Genomic DNA, 20,951 nt, shown 5'->3' on the forward strand with positions numbered 1-20,951 from the left:
TACACTTATCCTTCTCTGATTGGCTTTTTTACCTTAATAATATGCATTTAAAGTTACTCCTTGTCTGTTTATGACTTGATAATTCCCTTTCAGCACTGGGTAACATTCCATTTTCTGAAACTATCAGTAGATTATTTACCCATTCATCTACTGAAGAACAACATAGTTGTTTTATGGTTTTGGCAATTATGAATAAAGCAGCTATAAACATTCATGTTCAGCTTTTTGTGAAGACACAAGTTTTCAAATTCTTTGCATAAGCACCAAGGATACGGATTGCTGGGTCTTATGTTCATGGCGTGGTGAGTTTTTTAAGAAACCACCAAACTATCCTCCAAAGTGGTGATACAATCTTACATATCTCACCAGCAATGAATAAGAACTTCTGTTGCTTCATATTCCTGTCAGCAATTGGTGTTGTCAGTATTCAAGATCTTTGAGCATTCTTCTAGGTATATAGTTTAACTCATTTTTCTTTTAATTTGTATTTTTCTGATTACATATGGTGTGATACATATTTTCATATGCTTAAATATCTGCTTTGGGTCCTCGCCAGTTGGCTCATTGGTATAGTATCAGCCCAGCTTGTGCTTGTGGATGTCCTGGGTTTGAATCCTGTCAGGACACACAGAAGCAACCATCTGCTTCTACACCTTTCTCCCTTCCTTCCTTCCTTCCTTCCTTCCTTCCTTCCTTCCTTCCTTCCTTCCTTCCTTCCTTCCTTCTCTCTCTCTCTCTCTCTCTCTCTTTCTCTCTCTCTCTCTCTCTCCTCCTTCCACGGCCATGGCTTGATTGGTTCAAAGTATTGGACCCAGGTGCTGAGGATGGCTCTGTGGAGCCTCTGCCTCACGCACTAAAAATAGCTCAGTTGCATGCATGGCCCCAGATGAGTAGAGCAGACAAAGGTTGCTGGGTAGATTCCTGTCAGGGCACATGTGGGAGTCTGTCTCTCTATGTCCCCTCCTCTCATCTGGAAAAGAAAAAAAAAAACTTCTTTGGTAAAGTTTCTGATACATTTTTTAAATCAAGTTATTTGTTTTCTTATTATTGAGTTCTAATGGTGTTTGTATACTTTAAATAACAAGTTTTTTTTTTTAATCAAATGTGTCTTTTGCAAAAATATTCTCCTAATCTGTGGCTGGGTTTTTAATTCTTGGCTTCTGTAAAGAAAAGGTTTTTTATTTTTATAAATTCCAAATTATCAATTTGAATCATGTCTTTAATGATCAAAGAAGGCATCAACATAACCAAAGTTATCTAGGTTTTTTTTCCTGTTATTTTCTACAATTTTTATAGTGTTGCTTTTCTAATTAAGAAAGAAAACCTAATTAAGGTTTATGATCTACTTGAGGTTAAATTTTGTAAAAGGTATAAGATCTTTGTCTAGATTCTTTTCATTTTTCTTTCTTCTTTATTTTTTATTTATTTATTTTTTTTTGGCATATGGATGTCTAGCTGTTCCACAAACATTTGGTGAAAAAACTATATTTGCAACATAATATTTTGTTGCTGCTTTGTCCAAGATCGGTTGAGTATTTAGGAGTCTATTTCTGAGCTGTCTGTTCATTGATTTATTTTCTATTCTTTCCCCAATACTACACACTATTTTGATTATTGTGGTTTTACACTAAATCTTAAATTTAGGTAGTGTCAGTCATCAAAGTCTCATTTTTCCCTTCAACATTGAGCTAGTTATTCTAAAGATTTTGCTTCTCCATATAAACTTTAGAATTACTTTGTTGATTTCCATAAAAAATTTACTGCGATTTTGGTATGAACCGCATTGAATCTATAGAGCAATTGGAAAGAACTGACATTTTAAGAATATTGAAACTTACTGTCCATGACAATAAAATATCTCTCTGTTTAGTTCTTTAGTTTATTCATCTGTTTTGTAACTTACCTTATGTAGAATATGTTGTACATATTCTGTTGAATTTTTATCCAACAAACTTATTTTTGGCTGCTAATATAAATGGTATTATTATTATTATTATCATTATTGATTTTTAGAGAGAAGAAGAGCAGGGTGGGGGAGCTGGAAGCATCAGCTTATAGTAATTGCCTCCTATATGTACCTTGACCAGGCAAGTCCAGGGTTTTGAACAGGTGACCTTCACGTCGATGCTTTATCCACAGCGTCTCCACAATTCAGGAAAGGTATTTTGTTTTTACTTCTAAATTTACTCGCTCATTTTCACTGTGTAATATGGCTTTAATATTAAGGTAATGATGAGCTGACAGGATGAATTAAGAATTATTTTCTCTGCTTATATTTTCAGGGAGAGATTATGGAGAATTGGTAACACATTTCCCTTCACAGTTTGGTAAAATTCACTTATGCCATCATTTGGATACAGTTCTCTCTTTCTCTCTATCTTTGGAATGCTACTCATTTTTGAGTATTTTTGAAAAATATATAAACCTATTCAGGTTATTTATATCACCCTCATGTGCATTTTACTAGTTTGTGCTTTCAAGGACTTGGTCCATTTCACCAAAATTATCCCCTTTAATTATTTGCTTTTGATTGTTTTCTAGCGTTTCCATATTTTTGCTTACATTATTGCATTTATTTTATGTTATCTGCTTTTTCTATTAGAGCCCTTTGCACAATAATTATAGTTATTTTGACTTTCTTATTGCTATATCTACTCAGACTTTTTTTCTGACATTTTTGCATATTTTGAAGTGTTGTGTTGTTTTTTTTAAGCATGATGTATCAGGTTTTCAAAAAAAAACATAAAGATGAGCCTTTTTTGTGGTAGTCTGTGTTAATCTGGTTGACAGTTAATCTATGTGTAGTGTTAGGAGAAAGACTTATAATTCCTCTGTTTCTCTTCTTCTGTTGATGTTGGGTTCTCCAAGTATTCATCCTCAGAGTAAATCTGCACCTTAAAGCTCTTTTACATATAATCCACTGCTGTTATTCTGGAGTTCTGTTGGTACAATTTTAAGGTGTATGTAGAAGTATTCTATAACTATATATTTGCATCTAAGTTTTATTAGTGAGCCTTTATTTTTGGGTTGTAACTTTCTCAAGTATTTCATAGTCGTTTTCTTGTTTTTTGTGTTTTGTTTTTCTAAATTTGATGTGAATGAAAGGCTAGAGGAGGCTGGAATACAAGAAATTCCCTTTTCCAGTAGAATAAAGCTCTTTTAAAGCCTTTTCTTCTGGAGAACAGATCTGTACAATGAAGAATTTTACAATGGCTATTCTCCCTCTGCCACAGAGAAAAATGAATCTTTCTTAGCTCTTTACCTTGAAAACCTAGTGGGATTCATGGATCTAAAACTTATGAAGATTGACCCTGGCTTGTTGGTTCAGTCGTAGAGCATCTGCCCAGTGTGTAGATGTCCCAATTTTGATTCCTGGTCACGACACACAGGATAATCACCCATTTGCTTCTTCACCTTACCTCTCTTGTTTTTCTCTTTCTCTCTCTCTCTCTGTATCCCTCATTCATCCATAGCTTGATTGGAGCGACTTAGCCATGGGCACTGAGGATGACTCCATAGCCGCCACCTCAAGTGCTAAGAAAAGCTCGGTTGAAGCAATGGAGCAATGGCCCCAGATGGCCAGAGCATTGCCCTCTAGTGAGCTTGCCAGGTGGATTCCTATAGGAGTGCGTGCAGAAATCTGTCACTACCTCTCTTTCTCTCACAGAATTAAAAAAAGAAAAAAAAAAACTTATGAAAATTGTAAGACCTTCTACCTTGGCTTGAATGTGGGATCAGGACATGACCCAAAACTTTCTGGCTTGAACAAGGGGTCACTGGCTCATATGGAGTCTCTTTGTTAAGGCACATAGGAGAAAGCAGTCAATGAACAACTAAAGTGCCGCAACTACAAGTTGATGCTTCTCTCTTACTTCCTGTCTGTCAGTTCTTGTCTGTCACCATCTCTCTCAGTCTCTCTTAATAAAACAAAAAAATAAAAAAAAAAGGACTCTGGTCATTTGACTCAGCAGTAGAGCATCAACCTGATGTGTGGAAGTTCCAGGTTCTATTCCCAGTCACATAGGATAGCCTCTCTCTCTCTCTCTCTCTCTCTTCCTATCCTGCATCCATGGCTCAATTTATTCAAGCACTTCAGCCCTGGGCACTGAGGATGGCTCTGTTCAGCCTCCACTTCAGGTGCTAGCCTAGTTGCAAGTGGCCACAGATGGGCAGAACAACAGCCCAGATGGGGTTTTCAGGTGCATCCCAGTTGGGGTACATGCAAGAGCCTGTCTTTGTATCTCCTCTACTCTCACTTAGAATAAAAAGAAAAGACGGTCCTGGCTGGTTGGCCCAGTGGTAGAGTGTTAGACTGGAATGTGGAAGTCCTGGGTTTGATTTCTGGCCAGGGCACACAGGAGAAGTGCCCATCCGCTTCTCCATCCTTCCCCTTCGTCTGTTTCTTTGTCTTTCTCTTCTTTTTCCACAGTCAGGGCACCATTGGAGCAAAGTTGGCCCCAAGTGCTGAGAATGGCTCCATGGCCACCGCCTCTGGTGCTAGAATGGCTCCAGCCTCAGTGGAGCAACGCCCCAGATGGACAGAGCATCGCCCCCTGTTGGGCATGCCAGGTGGATCCGGGTAGGGCACATGTGGGGGTCTGTCTCTCTGCCTTCTTTGCCTTCCCCCTTCTCATCTAAAAAAATACAAAAGAAAAAATAATAAAAGGAAAGAAAAGAAAATTGTAAGACTCTCTCCCCCAAAGAAGTGGCCTCCAGGAGTTTTTCACTCTTAAGCTAGTTCACACTCAGCTTCCAACAAGTCATCAACATGATCACTGATGTGTTTGTACTAGTTGATGGCTCCTGCTGCCTTTTCTACAGAATGTAAATCTTACTTGTGACAACCTTGTTTTGCTTGTCTCTCTAAAACTGTAATTTTAGTTTTCTTTTATTGATAGATCCAGGAAAAGTCACTGATTATTAGTTTTTTTCAAATTTCAGTTTGTAACAATGGGAGTGATGACTTTAAAGCTCTTTATATGTTGAAGCTGAAACTTGAAGTCTATGACAATATTTCAGTTAATTCTTCCTCTTGCTTTTAGAATTCAAATTTGTTTTTAATATTTTATATACAAATATAAGAGTAGAAGTCAACATTTTTGAAACTCCATAAAATAAAATGGACAACTAACTGAACAACTAAAGTGCAGACAGAGAAATATAATTTTTATGTCTCGTTCTATGAAAGCAGCATAAAGTTTCATACACAAACAAGTTACCAGAATGCCTTATTTATGATGTTGTACTAAGAAAGAAAGAAAGAAAGAAAGAAAAAAAAAAAGGCCAGGCATGGAGAGAAAAATAAAAGACAAAGTAAGTGACTATGGCTAGACTTTTTTGTTAGTTTTTTGAGTAGTCATTTTTAAAGTATATGCATTTTATAAACTTTAAAACATCTACTTAAAAAAAATACCAACAATACCCTGGTCTGGTTGCTCCATTGGATGAAGTGTTGTCCTGATGCACCAAGGTTGTGTGCTTAATCCTCATTTGGGGCACATATAAAAATCAACCAGTAAAAAAAAAAAAAAAATCAACCAATAAATGTATAAACAGGTAGAACAACAAATTACTTTCTCTTTCTTTCTCTCTCTCTTTTTTTTCTCTCTAAAGTAAAAAAATAAATTAATTAATTAAGGTACCATGAAGAGGAATTTAGTCTTTGTATCCCAAGGTCCAAGTTTAGTGGAACTTTTCATGGGGCAATGATTCATAATTTTATGGATATAGATGTGAAAATAACAGACTTATGTTTTTATTTAACTATAATTAAAAGTTCACATTTCTCTCAAGTATGAATTAAGCCCTGGCTGGACAGCTCAAATGATTAGAGCTTCGTCCCAAGGCACAAAGGTTGCCAGTTCTATTCTTGGTCAGGGCATATACAGGAACAGATGGATGTTTCTATCGCTCTCTCTCTTTCTCCTGTTCTCTCGCTCTAAAATCAATAAATTTAAAAAAAAATTAATTTCACATTTTCCTTAAGTAATGAATGTTGGTAAAAATCAATTAGTAATGAGAGCTGTAGCTATGACCTTAGAACTAAATATATGATTTTTGATTAAAAATCATAGATATTTTCATATTAACCACATTGTAAGCTTTAAAGAATATTGTTAATCAGTACTCTAAAATTATAATAGTTCTTAGACCTTTTAAGAAAAATTTTAAATGGCATGGGTAAAAATCTTTTCAAAAGAACAGGTTTATTGTCCTTTGCTAGCATAAGGGAACTCGCTATGGAGATGCAATATGGCTTTAGCAGCAGAGATGTCTGGGAAGTACTGTGCTCCCTGTGACTCTCCACAACCTCACGCGGGGCTGACTGCTCTAAAAGTCAGAATGTTGCCACCCAAAGATAAACACTGTGTCCCAGGGGGAGTTTAATGAATGCATAGAGTGTAATAACTTCCTAATGTTATCTGTTATCTTAGAAACGCGTTGTTCTTTCTGGTGTTCTATGCGACTACCCACCATATGGTTTTGCTATTAACTCCCTATAATAAGCGACCCCATTCTGGGAGGGGTGTGGATTTTACCGGGCCTGTCACCACCAGAGCAACTGCTTTGCCCCTGTATGCAAGTTTTTCCTATTAAAGCTCTCATGAATTTAGGTAAAACTGTGTGTCATTTCTTTAGTACAGATCCTGAATTTGGACTTTTCTGCAGCAGCTAGTGAAAAATAAAACGGGTCTTGGGGAATGGAGTCAATCACAGCATGAGTAGGTAGGAAAGACAACATGCCTTTTATCCCACAGTTTTTCAAGTGTTTTTTATACATCAGGTTGTGGGGAGAAACATATTAGCCATTCTGAAAGGATTTACAGAATGTGAATTCTAGACAGAAAGGTTGGGAGAAGGTGAAGCATAGATACTTCTGAGATAGGCACAGTATAGTCCTCAAGGAAGAAGTGTCAGCTCCTACTGATTAGCTGTGGGCAGAAGATTGGAAAATTCATGTCAAGATAAGAAGCAGAGGATCCTGTGGCTCCTGGTTATTCTTTCTTTCTCTTTCTTTCTTTCTTTCTTTCTTTCTTTCTTTCTTTCTTTCTTTCTTTCTTTCTTTCTTTCTTTCTTTCTTTCTTTCTTTCTTTCTCTTTCTTTCTCCTTTCTTTCTTTCTTTCTTTCTTTCTTTCTTTCTTTCTTTCTTTCTTTCTTTCTTTCTTTCTTTCTTTCTTTCTTTCTTTCTTTCTTTCATCAAGGAAATAGTCAGCTGGAAATGAACCCTAAAGTCCAACAGATATTCAGGAATGTAAACAGTCTTTTGTCAGAGCTGGTCCACTCTTACTTGCCAGATGGAATTATAATTTAATACATCTCAGAATTTTTTTATTTCCACATCATATAGTTAATACACTAATAATCACAAATATTTTTACATAATAATTGTAATATTTTATAATAGTGTTAATAAATTAGTAAATTATCCTTTGCAACCCAAAGAACTTTATGCATTTAAAAATTCTACTATCGAGGAGAAGTACATAGTATTAACTACATTATGGAAAAGTCATGCACACACATTAAGGAAATTAACACACTGAAAAAAAATAAAAACCCTTCCACACACACTCACACCACAGCTGAGTGACTATGTATTTTATGCATAAGTATTATGATTAGTCCTATAAGTTTTAGTCTTGAAAAGTTTAAAATTATTATTACTAGGGGTTTTTATTATGATGACAGTCACAATTATTAGTCATTTCTTTAGTAGCACTAAAGGAAAAACAACAACAGCAAATCAGTGCCACCTTCAGTCCCAGGGTGTTACTTTCCTGCATTCACCATTCCTGCCATCCATCTGACCAAAAAAAATCTAATAACTGAAGTTGTGTTGTTGCATCAACACACTACAGGCCATTTCTTCCATAGATATTATGACAACTCCATAAATGCTAGCTAGAAAAAAATCTAGGTCCTTTTTATTCTTGGAACCCCCAACTATGCTAGATATTTGGAATTTAAAACAATCCTATCTCTAGTTCAAAGATAAGGTATAGCAAAACACAGAACATTCTTTCAGAAACCCACAGAATATGTTTTCCTCACTTTGCTTTACTTCTCATTCTATCCTTCAAACAAGACATTTTCATCATCTGGTTGACGATATTTGTTGGAGTTACTTTGATTCCGATAAGCTCAAAACTTAAAAGTCCAGTTAGAGGAAACTCCTCTTACATACCCCCTACACATATTTTGTGTTTATCTCTTTTCTGAAGCAAAGACTACTGAAATTTTAGCTAATTAGACATGGAAAGGGGGCATTTGTAACATTATCTTTAAGTAATTCTATTGATTAATATTTTATATATTATCATGTTTTAGGCACTTTTTTCTGAAATTTTGTGCCTTTTAATACTCTTGTAAGTTTTATTAATTATGCTTTCTTAATTTCTGTATCTTTAGCTGTTTTGACATCTGGGCCTTGCTGAGTCAAGATAGAATGCTCCTCCCAGGACAAGCTAATTTCTAAAGTGATAGGAAAGGGCCCACCTGCAAGTATGCCTTATGTAAACAAGTCAACCAATCCAAAACTCTTACTTTTCTTATGTACTTTTTACATTCCAAGGCACTATCCTACCCTGATCATCCCAGGCCCATATACCAGAAAATCAGTGATACTTATGTTCCAAAGTCTGCCAAAATTATTTTAACTCACTAGTCTGTTTACCCAGTTTTGCCTTCCCAAGAAAACCACTGCAAACTCTCTTACTTGTCTTCATTTAGCCCCTCATTCTTCCGCCTTCTGACTAACCCTGGTGCTTCCCTTGTGGCCTCAGGGATATGGTATGTCCCTTCCTCTATGAATAGCAAACCATCTTTTCAATGAACTACATTTTAAAATTTAAGTAAGGTCATAATATATATATATATATATATATATATATATATATATATATATATATATATATATATCAAAGTATCTATTTTATTAGGGTAAGTTAATAAAATTTTAAATGCTTTTAAAAAATATACCTTTTTAAGACATTTGATATCAATTGCCTTAAAACATTAAAAATGTTAAACAATTTACACTTTCTTATGTTGCTTGAGATTATTTATTTTCTCAATGCTCACATAGCATTTTTTTTAGTGAGAGAGAGAGAAACAGAGATGGACAAACAGGGACAAACAGACAGGGAGAGAGAGAGAAGCATCAATTCATAGTTGTGGTACCTTAGTTGTTCATTTATTGCTTTCTCATATGTGCTTTGAGTGGGAGGCTCAAGCTGAGCCAGTGATCCCTTGCTCAAGCTAGTGACTCATTGCTCAAGCCAGCGACCTTGGGCTTCAAGCCAATGCCTTTGGGCTCCAGACAGTGACCATGGAGTCATGTTTATAATCCTATGCTCAAGCTGGCAACCCCACACTCAAACTGGTGAGCCCACACTCAAGTTGGTGACTTTGGGATTTTAAACCTGGGTCCTTGGCATCCCAGGCTGATGCTCTATCTACTATGCCACTGCCTGATCAGGATTAGACAGTCTCTTGTAAAATAATTTATTATAATATTTCTCAATATGCTAGGGTAGAAGAATTTTTCATGTCAATGTGTTTTTTTATTACTAATGGTATTGCATACTCATATTTATCATTTACTAACATTAAGAATCCTCTGCAAATTATGTTTTTTTAAAAAGTTTTTTTTACTATTTAAGAGACCTTATTGATAATATATATTAAATATGATTCTAAAAATTATTGACAAATTTTCCCAGATGTAAACTTTTCTTTTGATAATTGTTATGGGTTTATTGCAATCAATTTTATCTTCAAAAATCTAATAATTTCCCTTCTGTTTTCCATACTTGATGCTATAATTACAGAGGACTTCATTATTGAAAGCTTACATGAGTTGCTACCTAATTCTTTATAAAACTTTTATTTTTTTAATCTAAATATTTAATCCACCAAGAATTAGTGTTCCTGGGTGTTGTGTTAATTAAATTTTTTGCAATCAGTGCATAGCCACTTAATTAAAATAAATAACTGATAAATCCCACATCTCAGCAAAGCACATAATTATTACCTCATTTCTTTGTTTGTTTATCACAAAGAGTGTTAGCTACTCTTAAACCTTCTTCTCTTCTACGCACATATGAAGATCAATTTAGATCTTAATAATCATTAGTCTAGATTGTGATTTGGAAATACCATAGTGACATATAAGATATAGCCTGTGTTCCTTCTGGACCTAGCCTATAAACATTTGCCAATGTAAACCTTAAAGACTTTCTCCATCTGGTGGCTGAAAGTAGAAGATAACAAAGAATCCTAAAATAGAGTGGTACCTAAAAGAATCTTATTAATTTAGTGTAATTGTTCTTCTCTAAATTTTCAAATATTACTAAATCTTATTTTTTTATAGTTCACAATTATAATTTATCTGGAATATAGTTCAATACTTTCTGCTTTTCTAAAATTTTGTCTGGTACATGGTGACCTCTTTGTTATTTCAAACAAAGCCTTTCCTCAGTTTAACAATTTTTTTCTTACATTTTGCACATTTTTATATTTGGTTAATTATATTACTTTGTTCAGACGTAATAATTAGCCAAAAAAAACCCTGCTCTTCAGAACCTGTTCTTCATAGAATTTGGGGTCAGGTTGACCTACTGTTTAATAACTGCATTGTCTTGGGGAAATCAGTTCATGTCTCTCAGCATCAAGTCCAAAGCTACAATCTTCATTTCATGGAGTTGTGGTGAAAGAAATGTACATTCAAATTTAGCTTAAGTCTACATTTGAATGTTTATTATAGTACCTACCATGTTTTAATCAGTTCATAAATAATGGTTGATATTGTTAGACTTTCTATACACCCAACTTCTTACCTTCTTTAGATTATTGCCTTATAATGTCCATTTTTATTTAAGTAATTACTGTTAATTCAATTCTTCATTTCATATATATGATATTTTTACAGAAGAATCTTTACTAGCCTTCCCATCTAATGGACCACATCCTGTTCATTTCTGACCTAGTCTTTTACTTTGATAACAAAAAATTAAAAAAAATTTTTTTGCCAAGAATAAAAGTATTATGCAAACAGAAATCTTAATATTCTTCTTTCCTTCCTTTCCCCCTTCCTTCCTTCCTTCCTTCCTTCCTTCCTTTTCCTTCCCCCTTTCTTTCTTTCTTTCTTTCTCTCTCTCTCTCTCTCTCTCTCTTTCTTTCTCTCTCTCTCTTTCTTTCTTTCTTTCTTTCTTTCTTTCTTTCTTTCTTTCTTTCTTTCTTTCTTTTTTTCTTTCCTTCCTTCTTTTCTTTCTCTTCATATCTTTCATTTTTCTTCCTTCACTCCTTTCCTCCCTCTTTTATTTCTTCCTTTTCCCCTCCCCTCTTTTATATATCCACTTCCCCATTAGGTAATGCAATGCCAGGAATATAGTAGGTACTCAATACTTTCGTCAATATACTTTCATATTTATTTCAAAGTTCTATCATATGTCCCTTTTACATTCTTTTTATATATAGCTGCACTAGAGATTTTCTTACTGTGAATTTCTAAAGCTTTCACAATTTTAATAATTTAATGTTTTTTATTATTTTCATAACTCTGCCAATCTCACCTCAGTTTCTGACATTTATATTTTCTCATTCCCTTAAGAGGACAAAAGTGGCATTGTCAAAAATAATACCTTTCTTTTTCTGAGAATACAGGGTGGGACAAAAGTAGGCTTATAGTTGTGAGTGTGCAAAACACAGTTTATTCTCTTGTATTATAATTTATTGATTATTTTATTATTTTTCATTTAAATAAATATAAACCTATTTTTGCTCCACTCTGTATAACTAATCTTTTCCCACTTGTTTTTCCTGCATGTCTTACATGGTATATTACTTTACTTAGTTTTCTTGTAGGTTCTAGGTTACTTTTTGTTATAACTATTTTCCTAACTAAATGGCATGGTTGAACTCTCAGTGTTCTCTTGTTGTTTATCTGAATCTTCTTAAAGCCTTCCATGTGACCATATTCTGCAGAGATATATGATGTATATATATATTTTAAATTTTATGGTCTATCAATCTGTCATGTATGTATGTATGTATGTATGATTCTATCTGTCTATCTATCTATCTATCTATCCATCCATCTTTCTATCTATAATCTATTTACTTACTTGTATACCTACCTATGTATCTACCCATTTAGACTTCCAGAGACTTTAAGAGTCTGATGAAAGGACTAGTGCCAAACTTTCATTAGGGGAAACTCTCATTGCTTGACTTTTCTCTTTTGTTGTTCTAGAAAGGATTTTCTAAATCTTGTGTAACATAGTCTACATTTTTACATTCCATGCACTGATGTGAAAAACGATGTAGAAATATTTTTTTTTTCTAAAATCATCTTGGCAAGCTCAGAAGCTTATGTTTCTGCTGATGGTAGTATAAAACAGAGCCAAAACTTAAAAACAAACACTAAAACCGTATAGTTGACAAAGATATCTGAGGGTTTTTTTAGGTTTGAGATAGTGTAAGAGAACTGAGCTCCCTCATTTTTTAAGTGTTTCTCTATATACACCAGATATCTTCCTTTGATCTAGTGTCTCTTTTGTCTATAACGTACTACCTTTTGTCTTGGCAGTATACTTATACAAAAGGACTCAATGAGCACTTGGTTTCTATTTGGGTTGGCAATAAAGAACCTAAGAAAACTTAGGGGAGAGAGAAGAGTGAGATTGTGGGTGCTTATTCTTCTGAGCTATCCCCCCACTGGATCACATGGTTCATTATATCTGTAACTGTAGCCCACTATGACAGACCACCTTTTGATTTCTGTCAACAGCTTCCTGCTCTTGCTTTTCCAAGCCTCAGTGGTAACGATGCTATTTATTACCAGCTCTAGAATTTTGTATCATTCCTCTGTTTGCCCTAAATTCTGGAAACATTTGTGTACATAGTTTTTTTTTTAATTATCCTCTAATTACCCAATCTAGAAGTATTATCTTTTTCTATCGAGTCCCTGACTATTACAGGGAAATTCTCAATTTTTTTCTTCAAAACTGACTCTCAATATAAGGAAATTATCAAGTGTTCTTATGATGAAGTAGAGACAATGACAGCACTCATTATGGTAATTTCAGAATTTTTATTGTCAGAGTAGTATGCTCACTTGATGCATCTGGTACCTGCTATGTTGCTTTAATTTGTTATTCTGTTCTTCAGCTGGTAAAACTTGGAATCCAGTCTGTAACCAAGGTGTAGGATCCACTAACCCAGATCTAAACCTCAATTTGACTTTTTTTATAAATAAAATTTATTTTTAGAGCAGTTTTAGTTTGTAACAAAACTGAACAGAAAGTACAGAGATTTTTCATATATTCCCTGTCTCTGCCCATGTTTAACCTTCCATAGTATCAACAGGTAAAATCCTCCACCAGAGTGCTACATTTATTACAATAGATGAACCTCCATCAACATATCCGTATTATCCAACATCATAGTTTAAATCAGTATTCACTCATGGTGTTAAACATTTTAAGATATTGAGAGTTTAGCTAAACTACTTCATGATATCACTGCCTTGGCATTCATTATATGTGGTCAAGCTACCTCCAGAGCCCTTAAACTGAAACTACCCACCCTTGAGCATAAGCTCTAGATAACAACCCTTATGGTAACAAGGAAATAGAAGTTATTCATATGCCTCCTCAAACTACCCTGTGATAAGCACCTCTCCCACCTTCCAGAATGATCTTTAATAAGATCCAAGTTTTCAATCACCCCCAGAAAGCTCAATTTCTCTGCTCAGCCACACAAAGCTACAAAGCTTACCAAAACTCTGTTCATTTTGGTTTGATTAGATCAATCCAACCTTAGCTTGGAAACTCCAAATAACTCCAACCACGAAGTTTAATTAAAAAAAATGTTGGCGCCCTGCCTTGACTACCGAATATGGACGACCCTTCAAGGTGAGCTTTTTACCTCCAGGAATTGTGAGTGATAAACTTCCTTACTTCACATCCCCTTGTGGTATTTTGTTGAAACATAGCTCATCCGTCAACATCCTGCAGGGGCAAGGGGTGGGGGCTGTATATAACAAATGTTAATTTAACAAAGTCACAAAATAGGGCTTGGACAAATCTATGGTGACATATATTTACCACTATAATATCATACGTGGTAATATGATCATTGCCTTAAAAATCCTTTGTGCTTCGCCTATCGTTCCCATCCCTCAATACCTCCTAGCAACCACTGATCTATTTACTTTCTCCATAAATTGCCTTTTTTAGAATGTTATATAGTTGTAATCTGAATAAATAGCCTTTTTTCGATTGGTGTCTTTCATGTAGTAAAATGCATTTATGTTTCCTCCATGTCTTTTTATGGCCTGATATTGCATTTTTTTTTAGTGCTCAATAATATTACATTTTTTGAATGTTCCACAATATATTTATATATTAACCTACTGAAAGACGTTTTGGTTGCTTCCAATTTTTCCATTAATAAATTAGAAACATCTGGGAGTAGATTGCCATATAGAAATAGATTTTCAATTCCTTTGAGAAAAAAACCATAGACCATAATTGCTGGATGGTCTGTATAGTTTTGAAAGAAACCAAACTGTCCAAAGTAATTCTACAATTTTGTATTCCACCAGCAATAAATGAGAGCTTGCTGTGTCCTCCCTTTGGAGGACTTCTAAGGGAAAAATCTCAATAGGATATTCATCAGCTCTCCAGGTGTGTCTTTTCAGCATCATGGTCTCCAATGATTGGTCAGCACTAAGGCACTGAGTCTGGTTTTGCTGTTTTTCTGGTCTGGACCTAAAATTCAGCTTAGGCCTGGCTTACCATCCTCGCTCTGCTAATGTCGGCACCTGTCCAATTGCCCTTACTTTGTTCATGTCTGTCTAAATGCCTACCACATGCCTTTAACTGATGTATTTAGACCACTAACATTCTCAGTGATTACTGACTTAGTTGAATTACTATTTATCACACATTACTTTTAAAAATGTGTTTCTTTTGTTTTTTCTTCTTCTTTTGTCTCCCACAGTTTTTTGAACTTTTCTGGTTTTATATGGATACATTTTTTTTCTATCTTTATAACATATCAGTTATATTTTCTTTTCTTTTTTTAGTGACTTCTTTAGAATTTATAGTATATTTTGTAGACAAAAAAAGAGGCCTTATCCTAAACCTGACAATCTCAAGGGAAACCTTGAACAGTGCCTTACAAACTGAGGATTCAAAGTAAACACACAGAACAGTCTGAAATTAAAATTCTCTAACTAAAAACAGTCATGTCCTAGGGTGGTGTTTTTCTCTAACAAATGTCAATCTGCATTTTAACTGTGCCTGCAGTCTTTTCTGCATCTGAGATAACATACCTGATAAGATACCTTTGGGATATCAAAGCGCAACCACAGCAGGAGAGCAGAAACCACAGACACCCTCATTGTTATTTTCATGTTAATTGTTAACTGTTAAGTATCTTATAAACACCGGTGTAAAAGAAGATTATGTCTATTTGCTTTATTTTTTTATCAAATCCCAGCGATTTTCAGTCTTTCTCCTGTCTCCCCACTCTATCACCAATGGATTTCATGTAACTCTTTACATCTTCCCCTTTGATCTGATTTATAAAATACGTGGTAAAACTGCCATTTTCCAGAGCATTTTCTCAGTCCTTTAAGATTTTGCTTTCTTGTAATTGTCAGTTAGGCTGACATAAAAATTCTTATAATTTTCGACCATATTTTTTTCTGTTGACAACATTTACAACTAATCAAAATAATCACTTTAAGATAACATATCACTTCACAGCCTACATAAGTATATACAATTACATGTATCATTGTCATTATTTTTTAAAAAAACAGCTGTTATAATTATATCAATTAAAACTGTGAAAATATGTTTTTATCTTCACCTCACTTATTCTTCCCCTGATGCTCTTTCTTTCTTTATATAGATCTCTATTTTATTTCTCTAAAAATGTCTTTCAAATATTTTTAGTGCATATCTATTAGCAATAAATTCCCTCAATTTTTTTGAAAACAATCTTTTTTTATTATTGATTTTAGAGAGATAGAGAGAGAGAGAGAAAGAGCGAGAGACAGAGAGAAATATCACTTTGTTGTTACACATGGTTGTGCACTTACTGGTTGCTTCTTGTATGAACCTGCAATCTTAAAGTATCAGGACAATGCTCTAACCAACTGAGTAACCCAGCCAATAATTTTTTTTCACTGTTCTTTTATTGAAGTTTCATTGGGTACAGAATTCTTATTTGGTACTCTCAACATTTCAAAATATTTTACTCCCTCTCTTCTTGCATAGATTCTGAGAAGTTGTAAATAATTCTTATATTTGCTCCTCTATAAATAAGATATTATTCTTCTCTGGCTTCTGTCAGAATTTTTTTTTTTTGTCTTTGATTTGCTATAGTTTGAAGTTATGCCTAGGTATAGTTTCTTTCTTTGTGTTTTTATTTTTATTTTATGGGTTTGCATTTATTTTGCTTGTTGTCTTCTGACAGGCTTGATTTGTGGTTTGGTATCTGACATTAGTTTCAAAAGATCTCATACTTCTTTTAATGAAACTAGAAAAAAAACACAGAGTTTGTGCTACCTGTCAGTAGTTAAGAAGCAGAGATTGACTCTTTATGGGTGCTTTATTCTGATGTCCAGCTATCTCAGAAGATAAAGGTTACTTCCCCAAATCATCTCAACCTCTTTTACCCAGTCACTCTTTTAATATGGAGAAGAAAAGGGGGAGGCAAGGATTTTGGGATTTCAAGGGAGAGTTAATCAGATCATAGTCAGTCAACCTTGAAGTACAAATGATTTGCTAGCAATCCCATTGGGCGCAGAAGTGGATCACTCACATATTTCATTAAGTCATGTAGACCTGTTCAGATATCCCAGTTCCTAGAAGAAGGCTTTTTCTTTCATTAACTATTATGCCCACTGATCATAACCAAAGGCATGGTTACTCAAGCTAAAATGTAAAATCCTGAGTTCCCCCTATTATTACTTTCTCTCACTGTTCTTCTTCTGATGAAAGCAGAAGAAGAAATTTGCCATTTATCACTTGTAAATGGCAAATTTTGTAGTTCTCCCACATTTGTGGATATTGCTTTGTTGTATTTTTTAGCATTTTTCTCTTTGGTTTACAGTTTTGAAGGTTTCTACTGACATGCACTCATGTTCAGTGATTCTTTCTTCAGCCATGTCTCATCTACAAATAAACACATCAAAATAATTCTGATAAAAATAATTCAATTATATATATTTATATACAATAAACACAATATCTCCAAAGGAAATTGTCACATTAGATAACATGTTCTTTGGTATGTTCTCAGAAACATTAATGGAAGATTTAAATAACAACTGTTTGTACAATTTAAGAAACTGATAATAATCTCCTGAATTAGTCCTCCCTTATACAGAGAGGATACACTCCAAAACCCAAGTGAATGCCTAAAACCATGATCACTATCAAATGTTATATATACTATGTTTTTTTCTATACATACATTCTTAAAATAAAATTTAATGTATAAATTAGGCACAGGAAGAGATTAACAATAATAACAAATACTAAAGAAGAACAATTTAAAATTAGAAACACCATACCCTGACCATAAAACAAGTTTTGCAAAATTTGCAGATGAGTAAATGAAAAGAGTTGTGTAAAGCCATAATGTTAGTTTTGTAAAGGCCATAAATGTTCCCTGATGTTTCTAGATACTGGAAAAGCCTACATGATGCTACTTTAACAACCTCTGTAAAAGACCAATAACACCGAGCACATTCTTTTGTTTTTTGTAAAATGCTTTGCTGAGCACTCTCTCCTTAGATTGTTCCAATGATAACCAAAAGCCTGTTTCACTTTGGAAAACTGCTTTGGCTAGGTGCTCACCCACCCCTGCTTTGTTTTTGCCTTTAAAAGCAAACCCCTGAGTTTGTTCGGGGCCTCAAGATTTGGGCAACTATAGTCCCCATGTAGGCATTGGCTTTAAAATAAAGACTTCTTAATTTGGCTACTTAATTGTGTGGCAGAATGTTTGCTTCTTTGCTGTCCAGATATAACACAATCATAACTACAATGTAATAAAAGTTATATAATTGTGTTCTCTCTTTCTCTTTTTAGTAACTGAATTGATAACAAAGATGATAGTGACTATTGCACAGGCAGAGTATACAGTGTGCATGTACTAGATAAAAAGACGATTCATGTCCCAGGCAGGACAGAGTGGGATGGTGTAAGATTTCTTCACACTACTCAGACTGATGTATAATTTAAAACTTATGGGCCCTGGCCAGTTGGCTCAGCGGTAGAGCATGGCCTGGTGTGCAGGAGTCCCAGATTCGATTCCTGGCCAGGGCACACAGAAGAAGCCATCTGCTTCTCCACCCCTTCCCCTCTCCTTCCTCTCTGTCTCTCTCTTCCCCTCCCACAGCCAAGGCTCCATTGGAGCAAAGATGGCCCGGGAGCTGAGGTATGGCTCTATGGCCTCTGCCTTAGGCGCTAGAATGGCTCTGGATGCAACAGAGCGATGCCTCAGAGCATCGCCCCCTGCTGGGCATGCCGGGTGGATCCCGGTCAGGTTATGCGGGATTCTGTCTGACTGACTCCCCGTTTCCAGCTTCAGAAAAATAAAATAAAATAAAATAAAATAAAATAAAATAAAATAAAATAAAATAAAATAAAATAAAATAAAATAAAACTTATGGATTGTTATCTCTGAAATGTTTCATTAAATATTTTCTGAGCACAGTTGACCATAGATAACTGTTGTGAAAATGACTTTGTAAAATTTGTATTTTTTTAGTTTGCTCACTTTTATTGTTAAAAATTAGTGCTGGCAGTTGGGCTCTGGATTGATGCTGGAAGTCGATATGAAAATGAGAAGAACAATGGAACGGCTCACTTTCTGGAGCATATGGCTTTCAAGGGCACCAGAAAGAGATCCCAGTTAGACCTGGAACTGGAAATTGAAAACATGGGTGCTCACCTCAATGCCTATACCTCCAGAGAGCAGACTGTGTATTATGCCAAAGCATTTTCTAAAGATTTGCCAAGAGCTGTAGAAATTCTTGCTGATATAATACAAAATAGCACATTGGGAGAAGCAGAGATTGAACGTGAACGTGGAGTAATACTTAGAGAGATGCAGGAAGTTGAAACCAATTTACAAGAAGTTGTTTTTGATTATCTTCATGCCACAGCTTATCAAAATACTGCCCTTGGACGGACAATTTTGGGGCCAACTGAAAATATCAAATCTATAAATCGTAAGGACTTAGTGGATTATATAACCACACATTATAAGGGGCCAAGGATTGTACTTGCTGCTGCTGGAAGAGTTTCCCATGATGAACTGCTGGAGTTAGCCAAGTTTCATTTTGGTGGCTCTTTGTCCACACACAAAGGAGAAATACCTGCTTTGCCTCCCTGCAAATTCACAGGAAGTGAGATCCGAGTGCGAGATGACAAGATGCCTTTGGCACACCTTGCTGTAGCTGTTGAGGCTGTTGGTTGGGCACATCCAGACACTATCTGTCTCATGGTTGCGAACACTCTGATTGGCAACTGGGATCGCTCTTTTGGGGGAGGAATGGATACGACTCTGTACAAGTGTTACTGAAAGTGAAGTTGCACGGGCCAAAAACCTTTTGAAAACAAACATGTTGTTGCAACTTGACGGTTCCACCCCAATTTGTGAAGATATTGGTAGGCAAATGTTATGCTATAATAGAAGAATTCCCATCCCTGAGCTGGAAGCAAGAGTGGATGCTGTGAACGCTGAGACAATTCGAGAAGTGTGTACCAAATATATCTATGATAAGAGTCCAGCCATTGCTGCTGTTGGTCCCATTGAGCAACTACCAGATTATAACAAGATTCGCAGTGACATGTGCTGGCTTCGTGATTAAAATTCTCTTAATCAAAATATTTTGAACATACATATTTATAAAACAGACTGGCAAATTTTAAACCATCCACCCCAAAGAAAATAAAGAACATGTATTGTATATTTGGAAATCTGAATGAAATACTGTGTCAAATTTGCAAAGGATATGACTACCGCAGTGAATAATAAATCTCTGAGAAATTACGTTATCACCGTAAGTATAGTGTCGACAATGAACACGTGTAAAGTAGTTTCAGTTTTATTATAAAAACTCACACATAACAAAGACCATCCCGAATCACTTCCTGGCTCTGCTTGCATTCAGCACCTGCTCCTGAGCGGCTTTCTTTGCTTTTACCATCTCGACAAGTTCCTGGGGGGGAGAAAGGTGCTATTTAGAATTGGCAGATGTTTCTAATGTTTGGTATAAATACGTAAAACATTCAAATTGGATAAATCTATAATTAAAGACACTTCTGAAAAGATTGATTTTAGTAACTGTCAAGCTCTGAAAGTTTCTAAGATTGGTCAATTTTTAAAATTTTGGGCCCATGACTACTGTGGTATTAAAATGAGCAGAAACCTGTAAAAAAAAAAAAAAAAAAAAATTAGTGCTGGGCAGCCACTTGTGTGCTTGCCTTCAGAGCTGGGCAGTTGATTGCAAATTGGGAATTGCATTACTGTTGGGAGGAACCATTGTTTTGCTGATGTTTACTGGAGGAGGGGTCTTTGTGAGCTCAGCCAGTTTTGCAGGGAGAGTGAAAAGAATGCAGAGTGCTGAAGAAGAAGCCAGTTTCTGCACTTGCATGGCCATGATAGTGGTGGCCACTGGCTTTACAGTAACTGAAACCAAAGAGAGTGAACCTGCAGAAACAGGGGACTACAATAATTTATTTTCATATTCCTATACATGTAATTTACTTAGATTTATTGTTCATAATGTTATACAATGAAAAGTTGTACTAGCTTTAAAATGTACATCTATAGATAGAAAAAATTACTTCAAATTCAACTGTAGTTTCCTAAAATTCCAAATATTTTTTATCTAATAATAAAACTTCACAGAGTCAATAATG

General features: G+C 35.1%; 1 protein-coding gene across 1 annotated transcript; it reads left to right on the plus strand.

Moving 5' to 3' along the window:
* Positions 1–13,870: 13,870 nt before the first annotated feature.
* LOC136379497 (mitochondrial-processing peptidase subunit beta-like) lies at positions 13,871–20,456 on the plus strand. Its single transcript, XM_066346907.1, is given in 3 exon segments — positions 13,871–13,916; positions 18,821–19,577; positions 19,579–20,456. Coding segments are annotated over 3 exon segments (1,122 nt in total). The 3' UTR covers positions 19,898–20,456.
* Positions 20,457–20,951: the final 495 nt, after the last annotated feature.

This window comes from Saccopteryx leptura, chromosome 8 (assembly GCF_036850995.1).
Source record: "Saccopteryx leptura isolate mSacLep1 chromosome 8, mSacLep1_pri_phased_curated, whole genome shotgun sequence".
NCBI classification, from domain to species: domain Eukaryota; kingdom Metazoa; phylum Chordata; class Mammalia; order Chiroptera; family Emballonuridae; genus Saccopteryx; species Saccopteryx leptura.